The sequence below is a fragment of the Mytilus californianus genome, unplaced genomic scaffold, assembly GCF_021869535.1.
Source record: "Mytilus californianus isolate M0D057914Y unplaced genomic scaffold, xbMytCali1.0.p SCAF_14, whole genome shotgun sequence".
NCBI classification, from domain to species: Eukaryota; Metazoa; Mollusca; class Bivalvia; order Mytilida; family Mytilidae; genus Mytilus; species Mytilus californianus.
In genome coordinates, this window is record NW_026262626.1 from 10,964,019 (window position 1) to 10,988,239 (window position 24,221).

A 24,221-nucleotide genomic window follows, 5' to 3' on the forward strand; every position below is an offset into this window, starting at 1 on the left:
AATTTTGGTGCTGTCACTTTTACTGTTCTAGAGTTATGCCCTTTACAAATGGAAAAAATGCTTAATTTTTCATTTTTTGTTGTTGAAAATATTCTGATTTGTCGTTGATTTGTTGTTCCAAAGTAAGAGACTTTTTTTAACTGTCATATTTAAGGCAATAATATTCACCAAAGGATATCCTCATGCAAGGTTTCTACAGAGCCCATTTACTAACTTCTGATAAAATGACTTCTAAATATCACATTTTATTCTGTAAACAATTTCATTATGCACAAGACAGGCATATCATGCACTTTTGGCGCAGCTGCTTCTTATAAATTAGTCTGTCAAAGATGGCTGCCACTGTTGCTAATGAATTTAATATTGCATATTATTTCCAGGTGAGCAATTCAGGCTCATTGGAGCCTTTTGTTTTCTCATCAAAATCATTACATACATTTTAACATGACCTCAAACACAGAATATATGTATACATGAAATACCTATTATTACTACATAAACATTAATTTATTAAGTTAATTATGACAGTTGTAAATATCATCAGGACTTTTATATCATTTTATTTTCCCTATCATGTCCTTTAATAAGCACAGTCTAGGAAACCCTGATTTATTTGTTAGTTGTTATTGGTTTTGATCTAGCTTTACGAAACTGCAAGTACTCTCAGAGAGGTACTTTATGTTTTTTCTTTATGTAAGTTGTTTTGTGCTTGATGCTAATGACTCAAGCCATTTCCAACTGATTTTTTACATTTTGTTCTCACGTTGTGCTGTTACACCACTGTCCCAGGCTAGGGGGAGGGTTGAGTGCCGACAAACATGTTTAACCCGGCCACATCCTATATGTGACGGTCCCAAGTCTGGAGCCTGTAATTCAGTAGAGGAAATGTTCGGGTCTTAAGGATGTTCGCTACTCTGTTTCAAAATAACAAGCTTTTTAAAAGACTGTTATAAATTGATAGTATATAAATAAAGGAACCAAAAAGCAGAAAAAAATGAAGGATTCGTGTGCTTGTTTTTGAGATATAAGCCATTGAAAATTTGGCTGGAAATAATTCTCTCTAGACTTTTCATACATTTAACAGTGTTACCTTTTTTCTTTTAAAAACTATGAAAAAATAACAAGGATTTTATAGGATTTTCAAATATGACTTTTTAAACTATATGTAATAAAATTATAAACAGAAAAGTAGGGGTAAGCGGGAAAAAATTTTAATGGCACTACATGGATAAAACCAGAGGATTCCGAATATCTTGCAAAGATTAAAAAAACAAGAGTAGCGAACATCCTTAACAATAGTCTCTGGTTCATTGTTGTATTACAGCTCTTAATAAACAATATAAGTAGCCTCGTTAGAAAATACTGTTTCAGACACTGCTTCGTAAGAAGGCAACTATCATGGTTATGATGATAAGTGTGATGTATTATCCATGTTCTTATGTTGTCTTTGAAATTAATTTTAGATTGTTTGAATTTTCAACAAGTTTGGTCCTTTTTTTGCCCATTCCACATATGACCTTTGACTCTTCCTTTAGAAGAAGGTGTCTTCTGAGTGATCATTTTTTCAAAAAATCAGACTTCATCATAACTACCATATTTTCCAGAATATAAGGCATTATTTTTTTCCTCTTTGCTGGTCCCTATATGTTATTTTATTTGGAAATATGATGCTAGCATTTATGCAAATCAGTTGCATTCTTTTTATAAATTAAACAAGAATTTCTCAATCTTTAATAAAGGTAATTACTTTTTATACATTGTGATTTGGATGGAGAGTTGTCTCATTGGGACTCATAATTCACATCTTCTTATTTATAAATTCAAAATACAAATGTATTGATACTTGTCTTGTTTATGAAATAATGTCAAAATGCAAATCAATGTCTTTTTTTTTTAATAAGATTTATAAAACAATTATCAGTGTCTTCAATATAATGATTAAGAAATCAGAATATTTATCCATTACTTTTAAACTGGACAATCCTTTGTGTCTACATACTAATGAATCATCCATTAAATTGAACAATGAACTATGACCCAATTTTTATTGTGCATCTACTTTAGATACATATTATAGTACAAATAAGTTATTACGTGCACGGTGTAAACAACGTAGATAAAATATATAGTTTTCTGTAATCCACTTGTTTAAGTGAAAGGATTGACTTTCAAGGTAAGGATTGTAATGGGATATTCCCTTTATCAGACGCAATAAAAAAAGGGGGGGGGGGGGGGGGCTCTTGTTAGTTATGATAAGTATATTACCCTATTTATTATATACACCTTTGCAATAATTTTATTTTGTTTTAATTTTCAACCAGATGAGTTCTGTATGGGCCTATATTCCAGATATATTACTTTTGACTCCTTTCCTTTAGAAGAATGTGTATTCTGAGTTGCCGTTTATAAAAAAATAGACTTCAATAACTATTTTTCTTGGAAGAACTAATGATCAGTTATGACTAGATTTTATTTTGCAACTACTTCCGATGTATATAAAAGTAAAAATAAACATTTTTGCGCATTGTGAAAGTATATATCTGTTTTTCTGTAATTCGTTTATTCAAGTGAAAAGTTGACTTTTAAGGTAAGGATTATACTGATATGATGCAATGAATATAACCGTTATTTGTATGAATAGAATAGAATTAGGGCCCCAGGAGGGCATATAGCATACAAACAATAGCATTATAAACAATAACATATGCAATACACAGACAATAGATATGTAACATGTGTAATGAAAAAATAAATACAACAAGAAACACACACAAACAAAGTAATAGCAATATATAATAATTCAATTAATATTATGAATCCCTAAATAAGTGCATCTACAATTTGAATTTGAATTTTTGTTGACAAAAGTGTTTTAGAATTAAAAAAAAATCAGAGCTTTTGTTTGTTTTTACTTTATAGGAAACAATGTTAATATTTACTGTTTTCAACTAAGTTTCTGTCTTGTCTGTGTTAAAGTCTTAGAAGCGAGACTTTAGCTTGCTGTTTTGGGTTTTGTCGATGGCTTCAACAGTTGTTGAAGATAGTGAAATAGGTTTGAGCATGTTGAGAGGAACCACTTAAGAAAGTCAATGATATTTGGTACGGAGCTGTATTTGTATTGGAAAATTAGTTTCTGTAGAAATTTTTTTTACTGTGCCCCCTCAGTCATTAGATTTTTTACTTTGAAACTTTTTGCATAGTTAAAATGTTAATGCTAGTGATTAGATCAGTTTTAGGTGAACCCCTAATGACAAGTGACTGATATTTTGTATGCAGTTGTATTAGCATTGGCATATCTCATTTCATTTGAGTTTATGATAAGGTCCTTTTATATACTACCAGAGGGTCTAAATGGGGGTCCTTCATTTTCTGTATACTTTAATTTCTATGTAATTTTTATACGACCGCAAAAAAATTTTTGTGGTCGTATATTGGTATGACGTTGGCGTCGACGTCGTCGTCCGAAGACACATTAGTTTTCGCACTCTAACTTTAGTTTAAGTGAATGGATCTCAATGAAATTTTACCATAAGGTTCAATACCACAAAAGAAAGGTGGGGATTGATTTTGGGGGTTATGGTACCCACAGTTTAGGAATTAGGGGCCAAAAAGGGGCCAAAAATAAGCATTTTTGTAACTTCCAGACATAACTTGTGTGTAAGTGTATGGATCTCTCTGACATTGTACCACAAGGTTCCATATCACAAAAGGAATGCTGGGATTGATTTTGGGGGTAATTGTCTCCAAATTTTAGGAATTAGGGGCCAAAAAGGGGCAAAAAACAAGCATTTTTCTAGTTTCATGACAATAACTTGTGTGTAAGTGTATGGATCTTTATGAAATTGTACTACAAGGTTCCATATCACAAAGGGAAAGCTGGAATTGAGTTTGGGGGTAATTGCCCAAAACGTTTAGGAACAAGGGGCCAAAAAGGGGCCAAAAATAAGCATTTTTCTAGTTTCCAGACAATATCTTGTGTTCAAGTGTATGGATCTCTCTGAAATTGTACTGCAAGGTACCATACCACAAAGGGAAAGCTAGGTTTGAGTTTGAGGGGTAATTGCCCTAAACATTTAGGAATTTGGGGCCAAAAAGGGGCCAAAAAACAAGCATTTTTCTAGTTTCCAGACAATAACTTGTGTTCAAGTGTATGGATCTCTCTGAAATTGTACTGCAAGGTAACATACCACAGAGGGAAGGCTGGGTTTGACTTTGGTGGTAATTCCCTCAAAATTTTAGGAATGAGGGGCCATAAAGGGGCGAAAAACCAAGCATTCTTCTAGTTTCAGGACAATAACTTGTGTGTTAGTGTATGGATCTTTATGAAATTGTACTGCAAGGTTCCATATCACAAAGGGAAAGCTAGGTTTGAGTTTGAGGGGTAATTGCCCTAAACGTATAGGAATTTGGGGCCAAAAAGGGGCCAAAAAACAAGCATTTTTCTAGTTTCATGACAATAACTTGTGTGTAAGTGTATGGATCTTTATGAAATTGTACTACAAGGTTCCATATCACAAAGGGAAAGCTGGAATTGAGTTTGGGGGTAATTGCCCAAAACGTTTAGGAACAAGGGGCCAAAAATAAGCATTTTTCTAGTTTCCAGACAATATCTTGTGTTCAAGTGTATGGATCTCTCTGAAATTGTACTGCAAGGTACCATACCACAAAGGGAAAGCTAGGTTTGAGTTTGAGGGGTAATTGCCCTAAACGTTTAGGAATTTGGGGCCAAAAAGGGGCCAAAAAACAAGCATTTTTCTAGTTTCCAGACAATAACTTGTGTTCAAGTGTATGGATCTCTATGAAATTGTACTGCAAGGTACCATACCACAAAGGGAAAGCTGCAATTGACTTTGGGGGTAATTCCCTCAAAATTTTAGAAATGAGGGGCCATAAAGGGGCGAAAAACCAAGCATTCTTCTAGTTTCAGGACAATAACATGTGTGTTAGTGTATGGATCTTTATGAAATTGTACTGCAAGGTTCCATATCACAAAGGGAAAGCTAGGTTTGAGTTTTGGGGTAATTGCCCTAAACGTATAGGAATTTGGGGCCAAAAAGGGGCCAAAAAACAAGCATTTTTCTAGTTTCCAGACAATAACTTGTGTTCAAGTGTATGGATATCTCTGACATTGAACTGCAAGGTACCATACCACAAAGGGAAGGCTGGGATTGAGTTTGGGGGTGATGAATTATAAGGGGGTTCAACAAATTTGGTGGGGGATTTTTTTTTCATTTTTTTTCTTTAAAATTTTCCATTTTAAATTGGTTATTACTGATTTATATATAAAAGCAAATAATAATGATATGGTTTGAATAGGTAAATTAAAATTTTTTAAGTTCTTAGACCACATTCATTCTGTGTCAGAAACCTATGCTGTGTCAAATATTTAATTACAATCCAAATTCAGTGCTGTATCAAGCTTGAATGTTGTGTCCATACTTGCCCCAACTGTTCAGGGTTCGACCTCTGCGGTCGTATCAAGCTGCGCCCCAGCGGAGCATTTTATTCTCTGTTGTTTATATTTTTGCCCATGATTCTCTATTCTTTATATTTTAGCTCCCATTATTCTCTATTCTTTATATTTTAGCACCCATTATTCTCTATTCTTTATTTTTTTGGCCCATTTTTCTCTATTCTTTATAATTTTTGGCCCATGCCCTTATTCTGTAGTATTGGCCTTTTAGTCTTTATTCTGTAAACCTCATCAACACCAGAATACATGTATATCAGAGTTTTATGAGGAATGATTTATAATTTTTTTATGATTGTCTTAAAGGGATAGTGTCTTACAAAGTATCATTGTTAGTAAGTGTTTTGTTTGCTTTTGACTCTTATTCTAAATTTTCCTTTATTATACAATATTCAGAAAAATCAGAAATCTAACATTTTAATCTTTCAAAATTTTAAGATACTGTAAACTCAGAAATTATTACCATGTTTTCATTGATGCAAAACATGTTATAGTATCATGATTTTCCTTTACAAAATTTTTATACGACCGCAAAAAAATTTTGCGGTCGTATATTGGTATGACGTTGGCGTCGTCGTTGTCGTTGTCCGAAGACACATTGGTTTTCGCACTCTAACTTTAGTTTAAGTGAATGGATCTCTTTGAAATTTTACCATAAGGTTTAAGACCACAAAAGGAAGGTGGGGATTGATTTTGGGGGTTATGGTACCAACAGTTAAGGAATTAGGGGCCAAAAAGGGGCAAAAAATAAGCATTTTCTAGTTTTTAGACAATAATTGTGGAACGGTGTATGGATCTCTCTGAAATTATACTACAAGTTTCCATACCACAAAGGGATGGTTAGGATTTGCTTTGGGGGGTTATGGCTCAAACCGTTTAGGAATTAGGGGCAAAAAAGAGGGAAAACAAGGTTGTCCTGGTTAATGGACAAATACTTTAGTACAAAACATAATTTAAAGCAGTGTAAGGGAGATAAATCAAATACATCATTGAAATTATCTCCCTTACACTGCTTTTAAATTATGTATTAAGTAATGGTTAATGAACAATTAAGATAATTTAAAACAGTGTAAGGGAGGTAATCCAAATACAACGTTTTGGTTACTTCCCTTACACTGCTTTTAAAATATGTTTAAAGAAATGCATATTTAGAAAGGAAGACAAGTAAAAATATCTGCAAATGTTGCATCTTTTTTTTTTACAAAAAAATCCATATGAAAGATTTGACACTATATTTTAAATTCTATTATAAAATAGATTAAGTTAGCACTATGGTAAATTTAAATGGGAAATTGTGGGGGGTCAATTTTTTCTCATTTCAGATTTCAGAAATTAAAAAGAATTATTCTTCAAATATTGAAAAATTTCAAGAAGTTATCTTTAATTGCACAGTATGGCGCATTTGATTTGTAAAATCTTTGACCACATTTATTTATTTGTCATGCCGAATCTAACCGTGTATTTAGATTTTTAATTTTGGGTCCAGTTTTCAAATTGGTCTACATTAAGGTCCAAAGGGTCCAAAATGAAACTTTGTTTGATTTTAACAAAAATTGAATATATGGGGTTATTTGATATGCTGAATCTAAACATGTATTTAGATTTTTGATTTTTGGCCCAGTTTTCAAGTTGGTCCAAATTAGGGTCCAAAATTAAACTTTGTTTGATTTCAACAAAAATTGAATATATGGGGTTCTTTGATATGCTGAATCTAACCATGTATTTAGATTTTTTATTTGTGGACGCCGCTATCAAATTGGTTCATATTGAGGTCAAAAGGGTCCAAAATTAAACTTCGTTTGATTTCATCAAAAATTGAATTCTTGGGGTTCTTTGATATGCCAAATCTAACCGTGTATTTAGATTTTTAATTTTGGGTCCTGTTTTTTAAATTGGTCTACATTTAGGTCTAAATGGTCCAAAATTAAACTTAGTTTGATTTTAACAAAAATTGAATTCTTGTGGTTCTTTGATATGCTGAATCTAAACATGTGTTTAGATTTTTGATTATGGGCCCAGTTTTCAAGTTTGTCCAAGTTGGGGTCCAAAATTAAACTTTGTTTAATTTCAACAAAAATTTAATATATGGGGTTCTTTGATATGCTGAATCTAAACATGTATTTAGATTTTAGACATTGGACCATAATAGGTAAATTAAAAAAATTCAAGTTCTTAGACCACATTCTTTCTGTGTCAGAAACTTATGCTGTGTCAAATATTTAATCACAATCCAAATTCAGAGCTGTATCAAGCTTGAATGTTGTGTCCATACTTGCCCCAACTGTTCAGGGTTCAACCTCTGCGGTCGTATCAAGCTGCGCCCAGCGAAGCATTTTATTGCAATTGCATTAATTAGTTCTCAAATTTTTATCAATACACATGTAATCAGTGATTCTCGATAATAAATGCACTCATTAATTTCTGAATTTAAAGTACTACATTGTTACAGCATGTGTTCCTGGTAACTTATTTCCTTTCAATCTAAATTCCTCAAGCTTTTAAATTTGTCAATTATAGCATTATGCATATCTACATGATATAACTTACATCTCAATTTGTGGTCACTTTTCTATTCTGTTAAACTCGGGGGAGGTAGACCAAAAGAAAAGATGCAAATTTTCATTTCCCCTGTTTCATCCTACATGGAATTCACTTTTTTTATAATTTTCTGCCCAAACTTCCTTTAAATTTTAAAGTTATAAGAAGATTAAAAGTGATGATCTATTGATGAATCATTAATCTGTATGTCAATTCTGTCACAGCTGTTATGTGTATACCTTTATCGTCCCACTTGTTCCACTTTGGTATCAGATTATATTTAAATATCCAGGGCATTGGAAATGTTAAATACAATATTACAAATAGTTCATGATCAGTTCATATATACAATAAGTTTATATACCTTAACTTGATCTATAAATAGTTTAGGAAAATCCAAATTTCCACTTGTGTACCATTTTTATTTCAGATTACCTCCCTTTTCAAAATTCCAGATTATTTCATAAGTAAGAGTCATTCATATAAATAATAAAGAAGAATTGGTTGAATGATGGCATACTATTTTGACAAGTGAATTTAGGTAAGTATAAGATTATATTTTCTTTTGGATTCTGCTTATTTTCATTGTAGTTCAATTAACATGTGTATACATGTCTGTAGTATAATTAGTTTTGCAATACAATGATACAAATAACATCAGTTAAATTAAAGGGTGGATTTAGTATCTGATGCAACATGGTATATATGCAAATTGTGAATTTATTTTCATAGCATAACCATGTTACACCAGATACTAAATCCACCATTTAATGATCTGATGTACAGTGTGTATCCTTAAGTATTCGTCACTTTTGATTTTTCACTATACATGTATATTTCAAATAAAACAAACAGGCAATTCTACCTGGTTGTAAATATCCAATCATAAATGCATGCAAAATATCAAAAAAAAAGTGTGTTTTTATATGAAATTTATAACAATAAATGTTGAATACTTTTGGCCATGTACTGTAATTATATGTAAAATGTACTATACAAAGAGAATTATACCTCCACAATTAATTTATCATATGTTTGAATATTATATAAATTGAACATTTCATTTGATATAAGAGGATTATAATTATGGAGCTTCTTTGAATTAGCCTTTATTTATAAACATTTTAAGCCCAGAATGATTTATAGATTATATGGAAATATGTCTAATAATCGATAAACATTCTATGTTGATCTCTACATTTTTTGGGGTTTTTATACGCCCGTTTACGGGACGTATTATGGTATACCGTTGTCTGTCCGTCTGTCCGTCCGTCTGTCCGTCCGTCCGTCGTCAACATGTCGGACATTAACTCAAAAACGCTTTGACCAATTTGCTTAAAACTTTGGTGAATTGTTTATATCTATTGACGTGAGCTCCCTTTCGTTTTTTATAAATTTTACATTTTACGTTTCCGAGTTATGGGGTTTTATTCATTAAAAAAAGGGGGATTTTCCAGTTTTCGGACAATAACTCAAGAATGCTTTCACCAACTTGCAAGAAATTTTGGTTAATTGTTTATATCTATTGACATGAGCTCCCTTTGGATTTTTATAAATTTTAGATTTTACGTTTCCGAGTTATTGGGTTTTATTCATAAAAAAAAGGGGGATTTTCCAGTTTTCGGAGAATAACTCAAAAATGCTTTCAGCAGTTCTCATGAAACTTTGATGAATTGTTGATATCTATTGATGTAAGCTTCCTTTAGAATTTTATAAATTTTAGATTTTACATTTCCAAATTATGGGGTTTATTCATTAAAAAAGGGGTGATTTTCCAGTTTTCAGACAAAAACTCAAAAATGCTTTCAGCAATTTGTATGAAACTTTGGTAAACTGTTTATATCTATTGGTGTAAGCTCCCTTTAGAATTTTATAAATTTTATTTGTTTATAGTCTGACAACAGATTTACTAAGTATTGCGCAACAGCACAGTGTATTGCACAACAGCAAGAAATCTTTAATTGAATATAAATTCAATTCATATAACCAACTTCAAGTTCTTTGACTACATTTATTCAGAAACCTATAATAGATGTATGTCAAATATTTAATTACAATCCAAATTCAGACCTGTATCAAGCTTGAATAGTGTGTCCATTTTTGCCCCAACTGTTCAGGGTTAGACCTCTGCGGGCGTATCCAGCTGCGCTCAGCGAAGCAGTTTATTTTTTGTGTCACTGGGTTGCTGTTTCAATGGTCCCATCCAGTAACCATTATTTTTTTTATCACATTGATATTAGATTTTTTTAATCTTTTGAGTATTATCATTAAAATGGAGTATAAATTAAAAAATTTAATGGTTTAACTTTTTACCTTATCTAAAAAGAAGATGTGGTATGATTGATAATGAGACAACTCTCCACAAGAGATCAAATGACACAGAAATTAACAACTATAGGTCACCGTACAGCCTTCAACAATAAGCAAAGCCCATACCGCATAGTCAGCTATAAAAGGCCCCGAAATGACAAATGTAAAACAAGAAAACTAACGGCCTAATTTATGTACAAAATAATGAACGAAAAACAAATATGTTACACAGCAACTAACGACAACCACTGAATTACAGGCTCCTGTCAATTATCTTTAAAAATTGGGTTTACTGATGCAAAGTCTTACAAATTGGAAAGGTACCATTGTGAATAAATGAAAACCCCTGCATTTCCTTTAAGTCAAACTTAATTAAATTGAATTTACTTGAATTAAGGATTCTTTTTTTTGTCAATAGGAATTCAGCTTTTTCATTTGAAAAATCTGGTTATGATTTGGGGAAGTATGGGTGCTGAATGGCTGGCTCCAAACACTGTTACATTGCAAAAACTTGAAAGCCAAAATTTAGATTTTTTTTTTTATTTCTCAAAGAAGTGCAAAAATGTCAAATGAAGATAGTTATTTTGCATCTGAGCTTCATTTTGAATATGCTAATCAGGATTTTCTTTTGTTCTTGTTTTAAAGTTATGTTTCTTCCCTTAGCATAAGTTTGTCCTTTAGCTATAACAAAGAGTACTCTAAGATCTGTTCTTTGTGTCTTTTGTTAGGGTTTTTTCATGCTTTTTAGCAATCCTACATCTTCAACTGAATTTTATAGTTTGTTCTTATTTTGTACTGTACACAACTATCCCAGGTTAGGGGAGGGTTTGGCATCATCAAAAATGTTAAATCCCCCTCTCCCCTCCCCCACACACATTTTGTATGTGCCTTCCCAAGTCAGGAGCCTGTAATTCAGTTGTTGTCTTTTGTTGCTGTACATCAAATTTGTTTATCGTTATTATTTTGAACATTAATCAGGCCATTAGTTTTCTGGTTTGAATTGTTTTACATTTGTCATTTTGGGGCCCTTTTTTTGCTTACCTTGCGGTATAGAATAGATTTTGCTCATTGTTAAAGGCTGTATGGTGACCTATAGTTGTTAACTTCTAAGTCATTTGGTCTATGGTGGAGAGTTGTCTCATTGGCAATCATACCACATCTTCTTATTTTTATATATTAACTTTTTGGAGGTTTTTGTATCTTACTACCCGGTATATAGAAATGTCCAATCAAAGTGATGCTTGGAGTCTTGAAATACAAGATATGTAGGGAAGTACAATTTTTTCATTGGACAGCTGAATAAGATTGAATAAATGACAAAAAATTATTCAATTATTTAAAAATTTTGACTTTTAAAGTGACTTGGTTTGAATCAAGGAATTACTTATTATCTTTTTTTCTATTTTTAAAGGATCTCACCCCTTCTTTGTTGGTTGGATAAGAAGTATCTATAACATAACTTTCACTTGGATCTGCATCTTTGTTATACAAGAAAGTTATAAATTGATTGTAACATTACAATGACCATTCTGTTTAATAACTGTGGACCAATAAAACAAAAAGCAAGAAAAGAACATGTCTATGTTATGTGATTGTAAAATATAGTAGTGTCCACATGCTGACACATTAAAGACAAAATATAGGTACATGTAACTATAATTAAGGCAGGATTATTTTGGTAAAAATAATATGGTTAAAACCAAATCTTCATTTTCTTACATTTACTAACACATTGTATTAGGTGAAAATCCCATAGTGGTCACATTCAAGTAAGCATCTGATTGAATCAGATGGTATCAAAATGTATCTACAATTTGCTGTCAAAAAGTTAAGGATTATTTTTATGACATTAAAAGTAAGGGTCTGAGTGAGTGAGTTGACAATAAAAACATTTATTTTTTTTGGTAACAAATTGCATTCGCTAAGCCACAAAGGGCAGATAATTTAACTGCTTTCCCTTTGATCCTTTTTGGTTAAAGTGAGGTTATTTTACTATCTATCTTTAGTATAAATTGTATAGAAAAAGGGACAGTAAAAGGAAAGGGGATTATAGAAAATAGTTTTACCTTCTCCTTTCACATGGACTCCAATTACCCCTTTCATAAAAAAATATATATTCCATTCCTTGCCAATCCCCATTATAGTGGAGCACAACAAATATTTTTGTTTCTGACTATTTTCTTTCATTTTGCTGGAATTTTTGTTTGGAATTAAGGCAAAAAAATATCTATTAAAATTTCTACATGCCCTGACTTTCTATAAAAAGTTTTTGGTTTTCATGACCTCAATAATATTTTTTTTTTAAACCAAAACAAAAAGCAGACAATTGAATTTAATATTATACAATAATTCAGTGACATTTCCTTGAAACTTTTATCATAAATATTTCTAAAAACTGCTTAAAGTTGCAAAATCGTGGGAAAAATATCCGACCGCAGTTTACATTATGAAAATGCATCATCATTGTGGAAATATGAAATCAAAATGTATATTTTACTTTTTTTTCACATACAATTAAAAAAAAGGTCATTGAAAATTAATGCCACAGAGGACTGAAAATTATATATTTTATTGATTTTTGAAATGTTTCAGGAAGGTGCTTAATTACTCATTAAGTATGTATTGAAATAAACAAGCCTTAAACATTCAGTCTTTAAAGTTGACTAATTTCAAGTACTTATTTCCTTCATTTTTTCCTACAGGAAAATCATAGAGTTTCATCATCTAAAAACATCTCATATAAATTCAATTATGGGCACCCTCAAAATGAGGAAGGTCAGAGAACCAAAATCTTGACTAGCCAATGGTAACAATCAAGTCCCCTCATTTTTTTTTATTGAGGAGGAGACCAGATTGTAATTCTTGGTAGTGACAGATTCAGAGTAATTAGAGGGCTCATCCCCCCTCCTTTGATTAGAAAAATATAATTTTTTGCCATAAAATCATCAAAAAAATAAATTTCAAGTCGTTCCAGTCCCAAGTCAATCCGGCCACAGTTGATCGAGACCAAGTCGATCCTGCCATATTTTAAGTTGATCCGGCCCCATAGAGAAGTAATTAACAGAAATAGTTTATAAGTGATTATACATTAGTACAAGGCTACAAGCAATTGACCTCTATTCATGAAGAAAAGTTAACAAATTTTATGAATCGTGAAAATGGTGGATGATCTACATTAACTGTTGTGCTTTCATAGACATGTTTTGAAATCTTTATTTTTTCGCTACATAAAATATTCTTTTTAATACAAATTTTCCTGAACAATATCAAGCACTTTTAATCGGACATTATCTATGGCTATACATTTATATGATCGGTTTTCGGTGCAAAATATTATTGTTGGCATGAACTTTTTTTTTCGTGTACTCAGACATGTGTTACATCAGTTGATGGCTGGGATACTCTAACATAAGAAGGATAAAACCAACCTGAAATATGATGTTATCTATTATACAAATTTTCTGTCACATCATGAAACAAATATTTCTGTATACAGATTAAAACAAAGGCCCCAGGTGGACACCATATTTTACAGATAAAAAAATAGCCAGATAGACTTTGAGCTGGATTGACTTGGGCCGTATCCACTTATATTATTAATTCGTATATTTTAACAAATTTGATTCGTTTAGGGATAGTCACATGTTAAACTATATTTTCGAAGGTAGAGAGAAAACGGAGGATAGCAAAAAGCATATTGCACAGCAAAATGCATATTGCACGGTTATTTTTAGAATATCTAAAAACCGATATACTTTGTGACGTCATGTAATGAATTTCATGATATTGTTCAACGTTTTGAAACAAATGACATCTGTGATCGATTATTTGACAAAATTTTTTTTCAAATACATAAGATGTCAAACAAACAAAAAAAAGTAAATGAAATAACAACTAATATGTTGTTATTGTCAAGGAGACAATATAATATCTATAAAATTCCAACAAAATCAAATGACGATTTTGATACAAATATGGTCGAAAATTAATAATATAACAAATATAGCCTTTGTATGAGGTCAATACAGGATATATCGACCCAAAGAAGTATATCGACCTCGGACTTCGTCCTCAGTCAATATACTTCTTTCAGGTCAATATATCCTTGTATCGACCTCATACAAAGGCTATATTTGTATAGTACTGGAACAACTTTGGGCCGGATGCCTTAGAGAGGGTTTATTTGGAGTCATGAAGCTCTGACCGTAATAGTTAAACTTCCATCTGAAACTCAACTTAAGTAGTCTTTAATGATAATTTTTGTTTTCAGTTGGGATTCACCCAAGCCCTACCTGTACTGTATGCATTAAATAGAAAAATAATCCAGATTGATATCCCCACAAGTTTTTCTGCCCATTGATAGCTAGGGTTATAAAGTTCAAATAATAAAATGTTACCACTAAAACATTTAATCTTTAGTATATGTTATATCTTTTTATTGTCACAAGATTTATAATATTCATGCCATTTCCTCATTAACAGGAAACATTAAAAACTATCTGAATATGCATTTATAACTGCAGGAGATCAGTTAAATTTTGAAAATTAAATAGGGTAGTAACAATTGTTTGCAATTGTTTGCACCTGTCCTAAGTTAGGAATCTGATGTTCAGTAGTTGTCGTTTGTGATGTGGTTCATAAGTGTTTCTCGTTTCTCGTTTTTTATATAGATTACCGGTAGACCGTTGGTTTTCCCATTTCAATGGTATTACACTAGTAACTTTTGGGGCCCTTTATAGCTTGCTGTGCGGTGTGAGCCAAGGCTCCGTGTTGAAGAACGTACTTTGACCTATAATGGTTTACTTTTATAAATTGTGACTTGGATGGAGAGTTGTCTCATTGGCACTCATACCACATCTTCCTATATCTAGTAACAGTAGCTGTCAAGTAGCATATGATGCCAATTTAAATTTACGGAGGAAACAAAAAAACTATACTTCTAAAAAGTATGGAACCACCTTGCATTGGTACCTTAATTCTTTATCATTTCACAAATGATCTTTCAGAGGAAAAGGTAGTATGCTCTTAACATTATAGTCATTGCTGAGTCAGATACTATAAAAAATCAAATAAAAACTAGCAATAATTTTGACATTTTTCACCTGTTATATATACAAATCAAAAATAAGCTTTGGAAGATTTTTCTGAGATGGACACAGGGCAAAAACAATTCTTGATCATCAAAAAAAGATAATAAAACAGGTCACTTCATCACCTATGCATTAAGGATTCAGAGTCATATTTTATGAATAATAAAAATGAATATATTCTCTTGTATGTTATATATTTTGTCAGTTTAGGTAATTTGACAAAATTGATAGTTTACCTATTGCATAATGATTTTTTCCACCAATTAAAACTGACCATCCTAAAATCGTACAAATGTATAAACGGTAACTTTCAGACAAACAAAGAAGTTAGATACAATGGTATTGATATGCTAGTGGATATTTCCAAATGCATATAGTTACGATTTATAATTAAGGAAATCAATTATTTTTCAAGAGAGTTTTTGAAGATATGCATGAAGGTATTTCATTGCACAAACATTTCTGAATGATGCTCTTGCAAAGTTTATCAAGATGTGTGTAAATCTAATTTTTGAAACAAGAACTTCAAAATTTCTTAAGAAAAGTCCAATTTCTTATTAATGTTCATTTTATAGACATGCCCATTTAAATATTAATAAAAATCAATACTATCATCTATAATGCAGTATACAAGTAAAAACGGAAACCGAAACTACTATACAATTATGAAACTTACTATAACAAACTTAACAGGAAACGTCAATGAGGCAATTTTAGACGAGGATATAGCATTGTTTTAAATACAATGTGATGAATATGGCATGTTATTTCCTCAGTTTAAAGGAAATATATATTTAACCATGACATTGATGGTATAAAATTAAAAATGCTTTAAATAGATTTCTAGTTTTATTTTTTGTCACGAGACCTTCCTCATAAGTACTACTTTGCCTTATATATAGAGAGACATTATTGACACCTTACTTTCATATTCCTGTTTCAACTGATAAATGAATTTTGAATTACTATCTAAAATTAATGAAGCTTAAAATTGATATAAATTTGGTAGCATTTAGGAAACTATTTCAGTTTTGAAAAGAATGAAGCATTGGTCATATGTATTGATAAGTGAACCAGATTTCAATATAGGTACTTGTTAATTAGAGAAGTTTAGTGGATATAGTAAGTCAACAGTTATTATATTTGGGAGAGTTAGAGTGTTGGGGAGGGGGCTTGTCAGATGTTGACAGGAATGAACAGAACAGATCTGAATTTTGTATGCCTTGCCTACAAAAGTAGTGGGCATAATGTTCATTGTGATGTAGGCTTGTAAAAACATATGCCAAATTAGGGTTTTGACCTAGATTTCACAGTTCAGTGAACACGAAAAATTCATTAAAATATTTTATGCTTATTCTGTTTTTTCTCTAATTCTCTGATGTAAATGAAGGGAGGTTTGTTTTGTCAGTCATTTTTCACCATTCAAATTCCATTAAATAGACAGCAACCTGAAAACACAAAATAGACATCAAGATGTTAATTAACCTTCATTCTTCAACAGTAGACAAATGTCAATAGAATGTGTCAATGCTTTTGCATAGTTTTGATAATTTATAGTATAGTACATTAAGATGTTCCCTGCTTTTACAAATTTCTCTGGCATACTGAGTTTGAGTATAAATTTTGCAACTTAAAAATGAATCTTATAGCCAAATACTACCTCCCCCTTTTTATATGACCGCAAAAAAATTTTTGTGGTCGTATATTGGTATGACGTTGGCGTCGTCCGGCGTCGTCGTCGTCGTCGTCGTCCGGCGTCGTCCGAAGACACATTGGTTTTCGCACTCTAACTTTAGTTTAAGTGAATGGATCTTTATGAAATTTTACCACAAGGTTCAATACCACAAAAGGAAGGTTGGGATTGATTTTGGGGGTTATGGTAATAACAGTAAAGGAATTAGGGGCCAAAAAGGGGCCAAAAATAAGCATTTTTGTAACTTCCAGACATAACTTGTGTGTTAGTGTATGGATCTCTCTGACATTGTACCACAAGGTTCCATATCACTAAAGGAATGCTGGGATTGATTTTGGGGGTAATTGCCTCCAAATTTTAGGAATTAGGGGCCAAAAAAGGGGCAAAAAACAAGCATTTTTCTAGTTTCATGACAATAACTTGTGTGTAAGTGTATGGATCTTTCTGAAATTGTACTACAAGGTTCCATATCACAAAGGGAAAGCTGGGTTTGAGTTTGGGGGTAATTGCCCTAAACGTTTAGGAATTTGGGGCCAAAAAGGGGCCAAAAAACACATTTTTTTCTAGTTTCCAGACAATAACTTGTGTTCAAGTGTATGGATCTCTCTGAAATTGTACTGCAAGGTACCATACCACAAAGGGAAGGCTGGGATTGAGTTTGGGGGTGATGAATCATAATGGGGGTTCAAAAAATTTTGGGGGGGATTTATTTTTTTTTCCTTTTTTTTCTTTTTTTCCTTTTTTGTTTCTTTTAAAATTTTCCATTTTAAGTTGGTTATTTCTGATTTATATTTAAAATCAAATAATAATGATATGGTAGGAGATACACACCAAACAGGATGTGTAAATTATTATATAATAAGTATTGTGCAATAGCAAGAAATTTTCAATTGCACAGTATTGCACAATAGCAAGAAATCTTCAATTGCACAGTATTGCGCAATAGCAAGAAATCTTCAATTGCACAGTATTGCGCAATAGCAAGAAATATCCAATAGCACAATATTGCGCAATAGCAAGAAATTGTCAATTGTACAGTATTGCGCAATAGCAAGAAATATTTAATAGCACAGGATTGTGCAAAAGAAGATACTTCCTATAAATTGCTTATTTCTTGACCAATTTCAATGGGGTTTTATTCTTGATTTCATGGGGTTCTTTAATATGCTGAATCTAACCGTGTATTTAGTTTTTGGATTTTGGGCCCCGTTTTTAAATTGGTCCACATTGAGGTCCAAAGGGTCCAAAATTAAACTTTGTTTGATTTCATCAAAAATTGAATTATTGGGGTTCTTTGATATGCCGAATCTAACTGTGTATTTAGATTCTTAAATTTTGGTTCCATTTTCAAATTGGTCTACATTAAGGTCCAAAGGGTCCAAAATTAAACTTAGTTTGATTTTAACAAAAATTGAATTCTTAGGGTTCTTTGATATGCTGAATCTAAACATGTATTTAGATTTTTGATTTTTGGGCCCCGTTATCAACTTTGTCCACATTGAGGTCAAAAGGGTCCAAAATTAAACTTTGTTTGATTTCATCAAAAATTGAATTCTTGGGGTTCTTTGATATGCTGAATCTAACCATGTATTTGGATTTTGGATATTGGACCATAATAGGTGAATGTCCAATTTAAAATTTTTAAGTTCTTAGACCACATTCAATCTGTGTTAGAAACCTATGCTGTGTCAAATATTTAATCACAATCCAAATCCAAAGCTGTATCAAGCTTGAATGTTGTGTCCATACTTCCCCCAACTGTTCAGGGTTCGACCTCTGCGGTCGTATCAAGCTGCGCCCTGCGGAGCATTTTATTGTTATTTGATTTTAGAATGAGTTAATTCCCCTTTTCATTTCACTAAATAGTAAATTCTGACATTTTATATTGCATATACATATTAAAGTCATAATCATCTACCCTTTTCATTTACTTAATAACATTTCATTGTTCTATAGGGTAGCTTAAAATTCAAAACAAAGAGAAATGAAAATAAACAAGAAAGACAACTCATGCAATTACAAGGAATGGGAGATAGCATAGAATCAAAATGAGAATATGAGTTCTAGTTTCAACCAACTCTGTAATGCCAACTTACACGCATTACACATGATACTCACTAATATCCCATTCCACATATTTTAGAAATTTTCATCCAAATGATAATGGAATTATGCTACCAAAGTATTTAGAAACTTCAACAAAAAATATGCTAAATATAAAATATTTTATAAGAAACTAATTTTTTTGTCACTTAAATCACACATAAAATCATTCAACAGCAGTAGGCTTGTTTTCATATTTTTTTTATGATAAAATGAATTTTATAAGCTATTCTAAGCCGTGTAATTTGGTTATTTTTCAATTTATTTTGTCTGCTGTATGAATTTATTTCAAAACTTTTCATAGTAAAATATTGTATTATTTCCTTTTTTGGAACAGAATCCGATGAATTGTCTCATTTATCAATAATTTGTTTGCCGGTATAGTATTTAGTCTACTAATAATCTTATGCATTATTGTACAGAAAAGTTGACAGGTCTTCGAACTGGATAATATATACTTTTTGGCAAACTAAATTTAAGTATCACTTAAGGAGGATTCTTAAGATGTTCTCATGTAAGAGGGTCTTGATGAGGGGGTCATTCATTTTTTTTAGACCATTATCCTCTATTCTTTATTTATTTTGCCCCTTATTCTCTATTCTTTAATTTTTTAGCCCTGCATTCTTCACCTTTTGCCCAATATTCTATTCTGTAAACCCCATCCAGATCCTCACTTAATGTCTTCAACTTTTCTTTATATTTTGTAAAACTTTTTGTAACTATTTCAGAGGGGGTGGACAGCTTTTTAGGGAGGTGGGAGGTGGGGGCGGGAGGTTGGAGACAAAAAATAGGTGGGAGAGAAAAAAAGATTCTAAAAGTGGGAGGTGGGAGATAGGGGCGGGAGGTGGGAGAAGGGTACCCCCTGTCCACCCCCTCATTTTATCACGAATACATTCAAAATTTTTGTCTGGCAAACCCTATAAAAAGAGTGATGAGCAAAAATCATGTGCTGCTTGCTAAAGGAATTTTGCACATTTAAAAAAAAAAATGGGGAAAGGGATAAACCCATCAATTCATGACTTATATCATGTGCTTCTGAAGTGACTAAATCACATGCCACTGAATAAATTAAGTGAGCTGTAATTGTACACAGCAGGAAAATATATGCATTCACTAAAAAAATATTTAAAAAATGGAATATTGATTTCATTTGTATCATTCTGCTCCATCAGACAGATACCTGGTGATTTTGAAATTTTAAAATTTCATAAAAGAATTTAAAGTTAAAAATTTTTGATAATTTGATAGTAAGTGAATTAAAACTTTCCTGATGAAAAGGGTATGTAGTACAGCAGTGATATGAATAGAATTTGGGGGGTTTAAAAAAAGATATTTGGTGGGCAAAAATATCGTTTTCATCTATGTACACGTATTTATTTGATATGTCATCTTCTATGAGTCAAGCTGTTGAATATATTGATTGATTGATTGTTGATGTTTAACGGCACTTTAAGCACTCTCGGCTATATCTTTGTGTCCGCATATATTGGTGGAGGAAACAGGAGAGCATACAAAGAACCACCACCCTTGGGCAGAAAAACTGGCTGTCCTAGTCAATAAAGATTGGAGTCGAACGCACCTGTCATGTATGGGGTTCGAACTCACAACCCTTGTGTTGACAGGCTATTGATACTATAGATGAACAACTTAGACCACTCGCCCACTGTGGCCCTACTGTTGAATACAAAATGTGAGATGATTTAACAGACTAAACAAACAATTTGATATCCAAATTTTTAAGTCGATGAATAAAAAAGCGTACTGTATGGGATATCTTTTGAAAACACAACTTTTCCTGAATTCATCAAAATTGGTACCCACACAAAAAAATGATTCCACTGTATATAAACTAGCAAATCATAGGAACAATGTGTGCATAACAAAAGTTCAGGTTTCTTTCACTTAGTTTCAGTTTACCATGCATGGGTGGCTAACACTCGTTAATTGGGTTAGTTTTCATTTATTATCAATTTTCCAGAATTCAAAATTATTGCAGATTCAAATAATTCCTTATCTATAATAGATATAAATAAATAAGTTTGTTTTGTAATCAAAGATAATAATAGAATTGTTTTTTTGTTTTCTCAAACCAACATACTGTCAATTATATACTACTGCATGTTATTTCTTAATTAATAACCTCTTAGAAAATTTAGTTTCACTTCTTGGTCTAAGAATTTTACATGTAGATAAAATCTTGTTGAATAAATACTATCAATAAATAAGATTACTTCTTATATCCATTAGAGTACAAATAGGTTAAAAATATATTATTGTCTGTTATTGGTTGGCACAGAATGGCATAACTTCGTTAAATGATTTTTAGATATGGATTCTTTTGTATTGTATTGGTATGTTTACATTTAAATGCATTGTATAAAGTTTTTAAAATTGTATAGAAATAACTGATTGTATACATAATCTTATATAGATAGTAAGTAGTTGAATTGTTTTTGAATAGTAATTAGTTTTAAAATTCAAAAAAACAAAGTTAAAGAAATCCAATGAAAAATATGTTTTAAAGTTTAAGAATATTTTGCATTTTTGAATATTTACAGTGTAAAATGTGTACAGTTAGTTTAGTATTTTATTTTATCCCAGTTTAATCTTGTTTTATTATATTGGTGTCATATTGTCTATTTATCTACCTATATCTTTTCAAGTGTTAGGTTTGATTGACATTTGAAACGATTTCCTGATTTGTTCTCTTGTTAATCATACTTTAAATGTTTATATTGTTTTTCTTTTTCACACTTAAATAAACAGACCATGCGCAATTATAGAACATTTGTTATTTTGTAACTTGGATATGCCATTATCAAGGTACTTTCTTTTTCGATTTGAATGTTCCATAATTTGTAAACTTGATTTGTATTTTTGTTAAAGTTTACTTATATTATAGATACTGTGGATTAATTATTTTTCGTTGGTACCTGAATCTTCTTGGATTGAGGAAAAATCGTACTTACGTGGATATTTTAGTTCATTGTTTTGCAAAAGTCTACATACATTTAACCTATAGTAAATGTGTACATCGTTTAACATTTAAATTCGTGGTTCACCTTTATCCACGGAATCCACGAAAATTGGTATCCCATAAATAATAATGAATCCACAGTCAATAAATATGTTTTGTTTATTATGAGTTTGCTTTCCATCTTTTAATATTCAATTTGATTGTTTTTTTAGGGTATCTTTATATCAACATGGATATTGAATACAAATTAGCTGGAAGAAAAGATTTGTTGCAACAGTACTGTGAAGCATGGGCAAATAATTGTAGAATATTTGGATATTATGGAATGGCAAAAGTTGGCAAAACAAGATTGTGTGACGAATTCATTAAACATCTTCAAGAAACAGAGGATAGCAAAGTTGAAGTAACTGAGTTTGACTTCAGAGATGGCGATCTTGATTCGTATGAAAACTTTGAAGCTCTCCTTTTTCTCAAATTTCAAATCGACAGCAATCATAGATCATCAGTTGGTCGGGAGCAAATATTGCAATATGTGAAAAAGATGCCTGAAACAAAGTTTATTTTTGTATTTGACAGTTTAGAGGAGGCTATGCCTAAAGCACAAAAAGATGGATCAGGCCCTGACAAATTTGCAGAATCCTTATGGGATAAAATATATCAAAATATAGTGCATAAATTTCTGGCTAATAGTAGTAATATTTATTTTTGTTTGACATCATGCACATGGGCTAAATTTGGCCAATGGTCAAAGATTGCCTTTTTACAGAATGTGCCTGCTCTGAACAAATCTGACTCATCCCAGCTTCTGAAGGAAGTGTTATCTGATAAAATTGAGGATACTTCTTGTTTAGAGACTATAGCAGAACTTTGTGATGGCTTGCCTGGTTCAATTGTAAATGTGGGTAAGTTATTCATATGCGTTATAATTCCAAATTTTTTGATCCCTGTGCAGCTGATGAAAATTATGATTAACTAAATTAAATGTTTTACCGAAAAATTCAAAAGAAATCTATAAAATAATTTGCAACAAATCAATATGTTTCAAACAAATTTTTGGTTAACAGTTTTTTCTTAACAAATATGACTTCTATAGCCAGAATTGTGTTTGTCTGGGGCAACATGGCTGGTGCCTAAGTGGAGCAGAAACAATTCACACATCAGGAATTTACCAGTTTTTTTTTTTTGTTTTTTTATGTTTGTATTCTCTATCTGTAGATTTTCTTTGTTTTGTTAGTGGACTAGTTTGTCATTTTCTTTTTTATCTTTAATGAAAATCATAAGGTGCTAATTTTCTATGACCTAGGCCTGAATAGCTCTGATGCTAATGAATTTGTTGTTTAGGCTGTGGGTCCCACGGCCCCAACAAGTCCTAACAAAGGCTGTCAGAAGCTACAGCAATCTCAGACTATCTATGACCATGATGACATTATAGCTACATTTATTGTGATATCATAGATCCTACACTACTTATTTTAAATTTTGTCTTTAATCGTCTTTAAAATAAACAAAAATGGACATCTCATTTAAAGAAATTAGGTCAAGTAACCTCTGTTATGTCAAGTTCTTTTGAAAGATCTGGAATGTGATGGAATAAAATAAAACAAATCTGAAATAAAAAAATGTAGTTATCATCAATTTCTGGACGTAGACAGTATATAAAAATAAGAAGATGTATGATTGCGAATGAGTCAACTCTCCACCAGAGACCAAATGACATAGAAATTAACGTACAACCTTCAATAATGTACAAAACCCATACTGCATAGTAAGCTTTAAAAGGCCTGGAAACGAAAAATGTAAAACAATTCAAACGAGAAAACTAATGGCCTGATTTATGTACAAAACTAAAAAAAAAAAAAAATGATATATGGCAACAAACGACAACCACTGATTTACAGGCTCCTGACTTGGGACAGGCACATACAGAATGTGGAAGGATTAAACATGCTCATTTCATTTAGAATGTTATGAAAATGAATCATCAGGTTGCTATGGAATATTTCCCCCATAAAATACAAGTATATTTCTGGAACTTTCTAT

General features: G+C 31.6%; 1 protein-coding gene across 3 annotated transcripts in view; it reads left to right on the forward strand.

Moving 5' to 3' along the window:
* LOC127724182 (uncharacterized) overlaps positions 1-24,221 on the forward strand; it is a 41,482-nt gene that overhangs the window by 6,830 nt on the left and 10,431 nt on the right. Inside the window, exons 1-3 of one of the 3 annotated variants that reach the window (XM_052231079.1) lie at positions 1,964-2,173; positions 8,439-8,549; positions 22,394-23,083. In XM_052231079.1, coding sequence (XP_052087039.1) covers positions 22,411-23,083 — 673 coding nt within the window. In that variant the 5' untranslated portion in view covers positions 1,964-2,173; positions 8,439-8,549; positions 22,394-22,410. Of the gene's footprint in view, positions 1-1,963; positions 2,174-8,438; positions 8,550-21,965; positions 22,028-22,393; positions 23,084-24,221 lie in introns of those variants that run through there. The other 2 variants (XM_052231078.1, XM_052231080.1) reach the window with 2 other exon arrangements.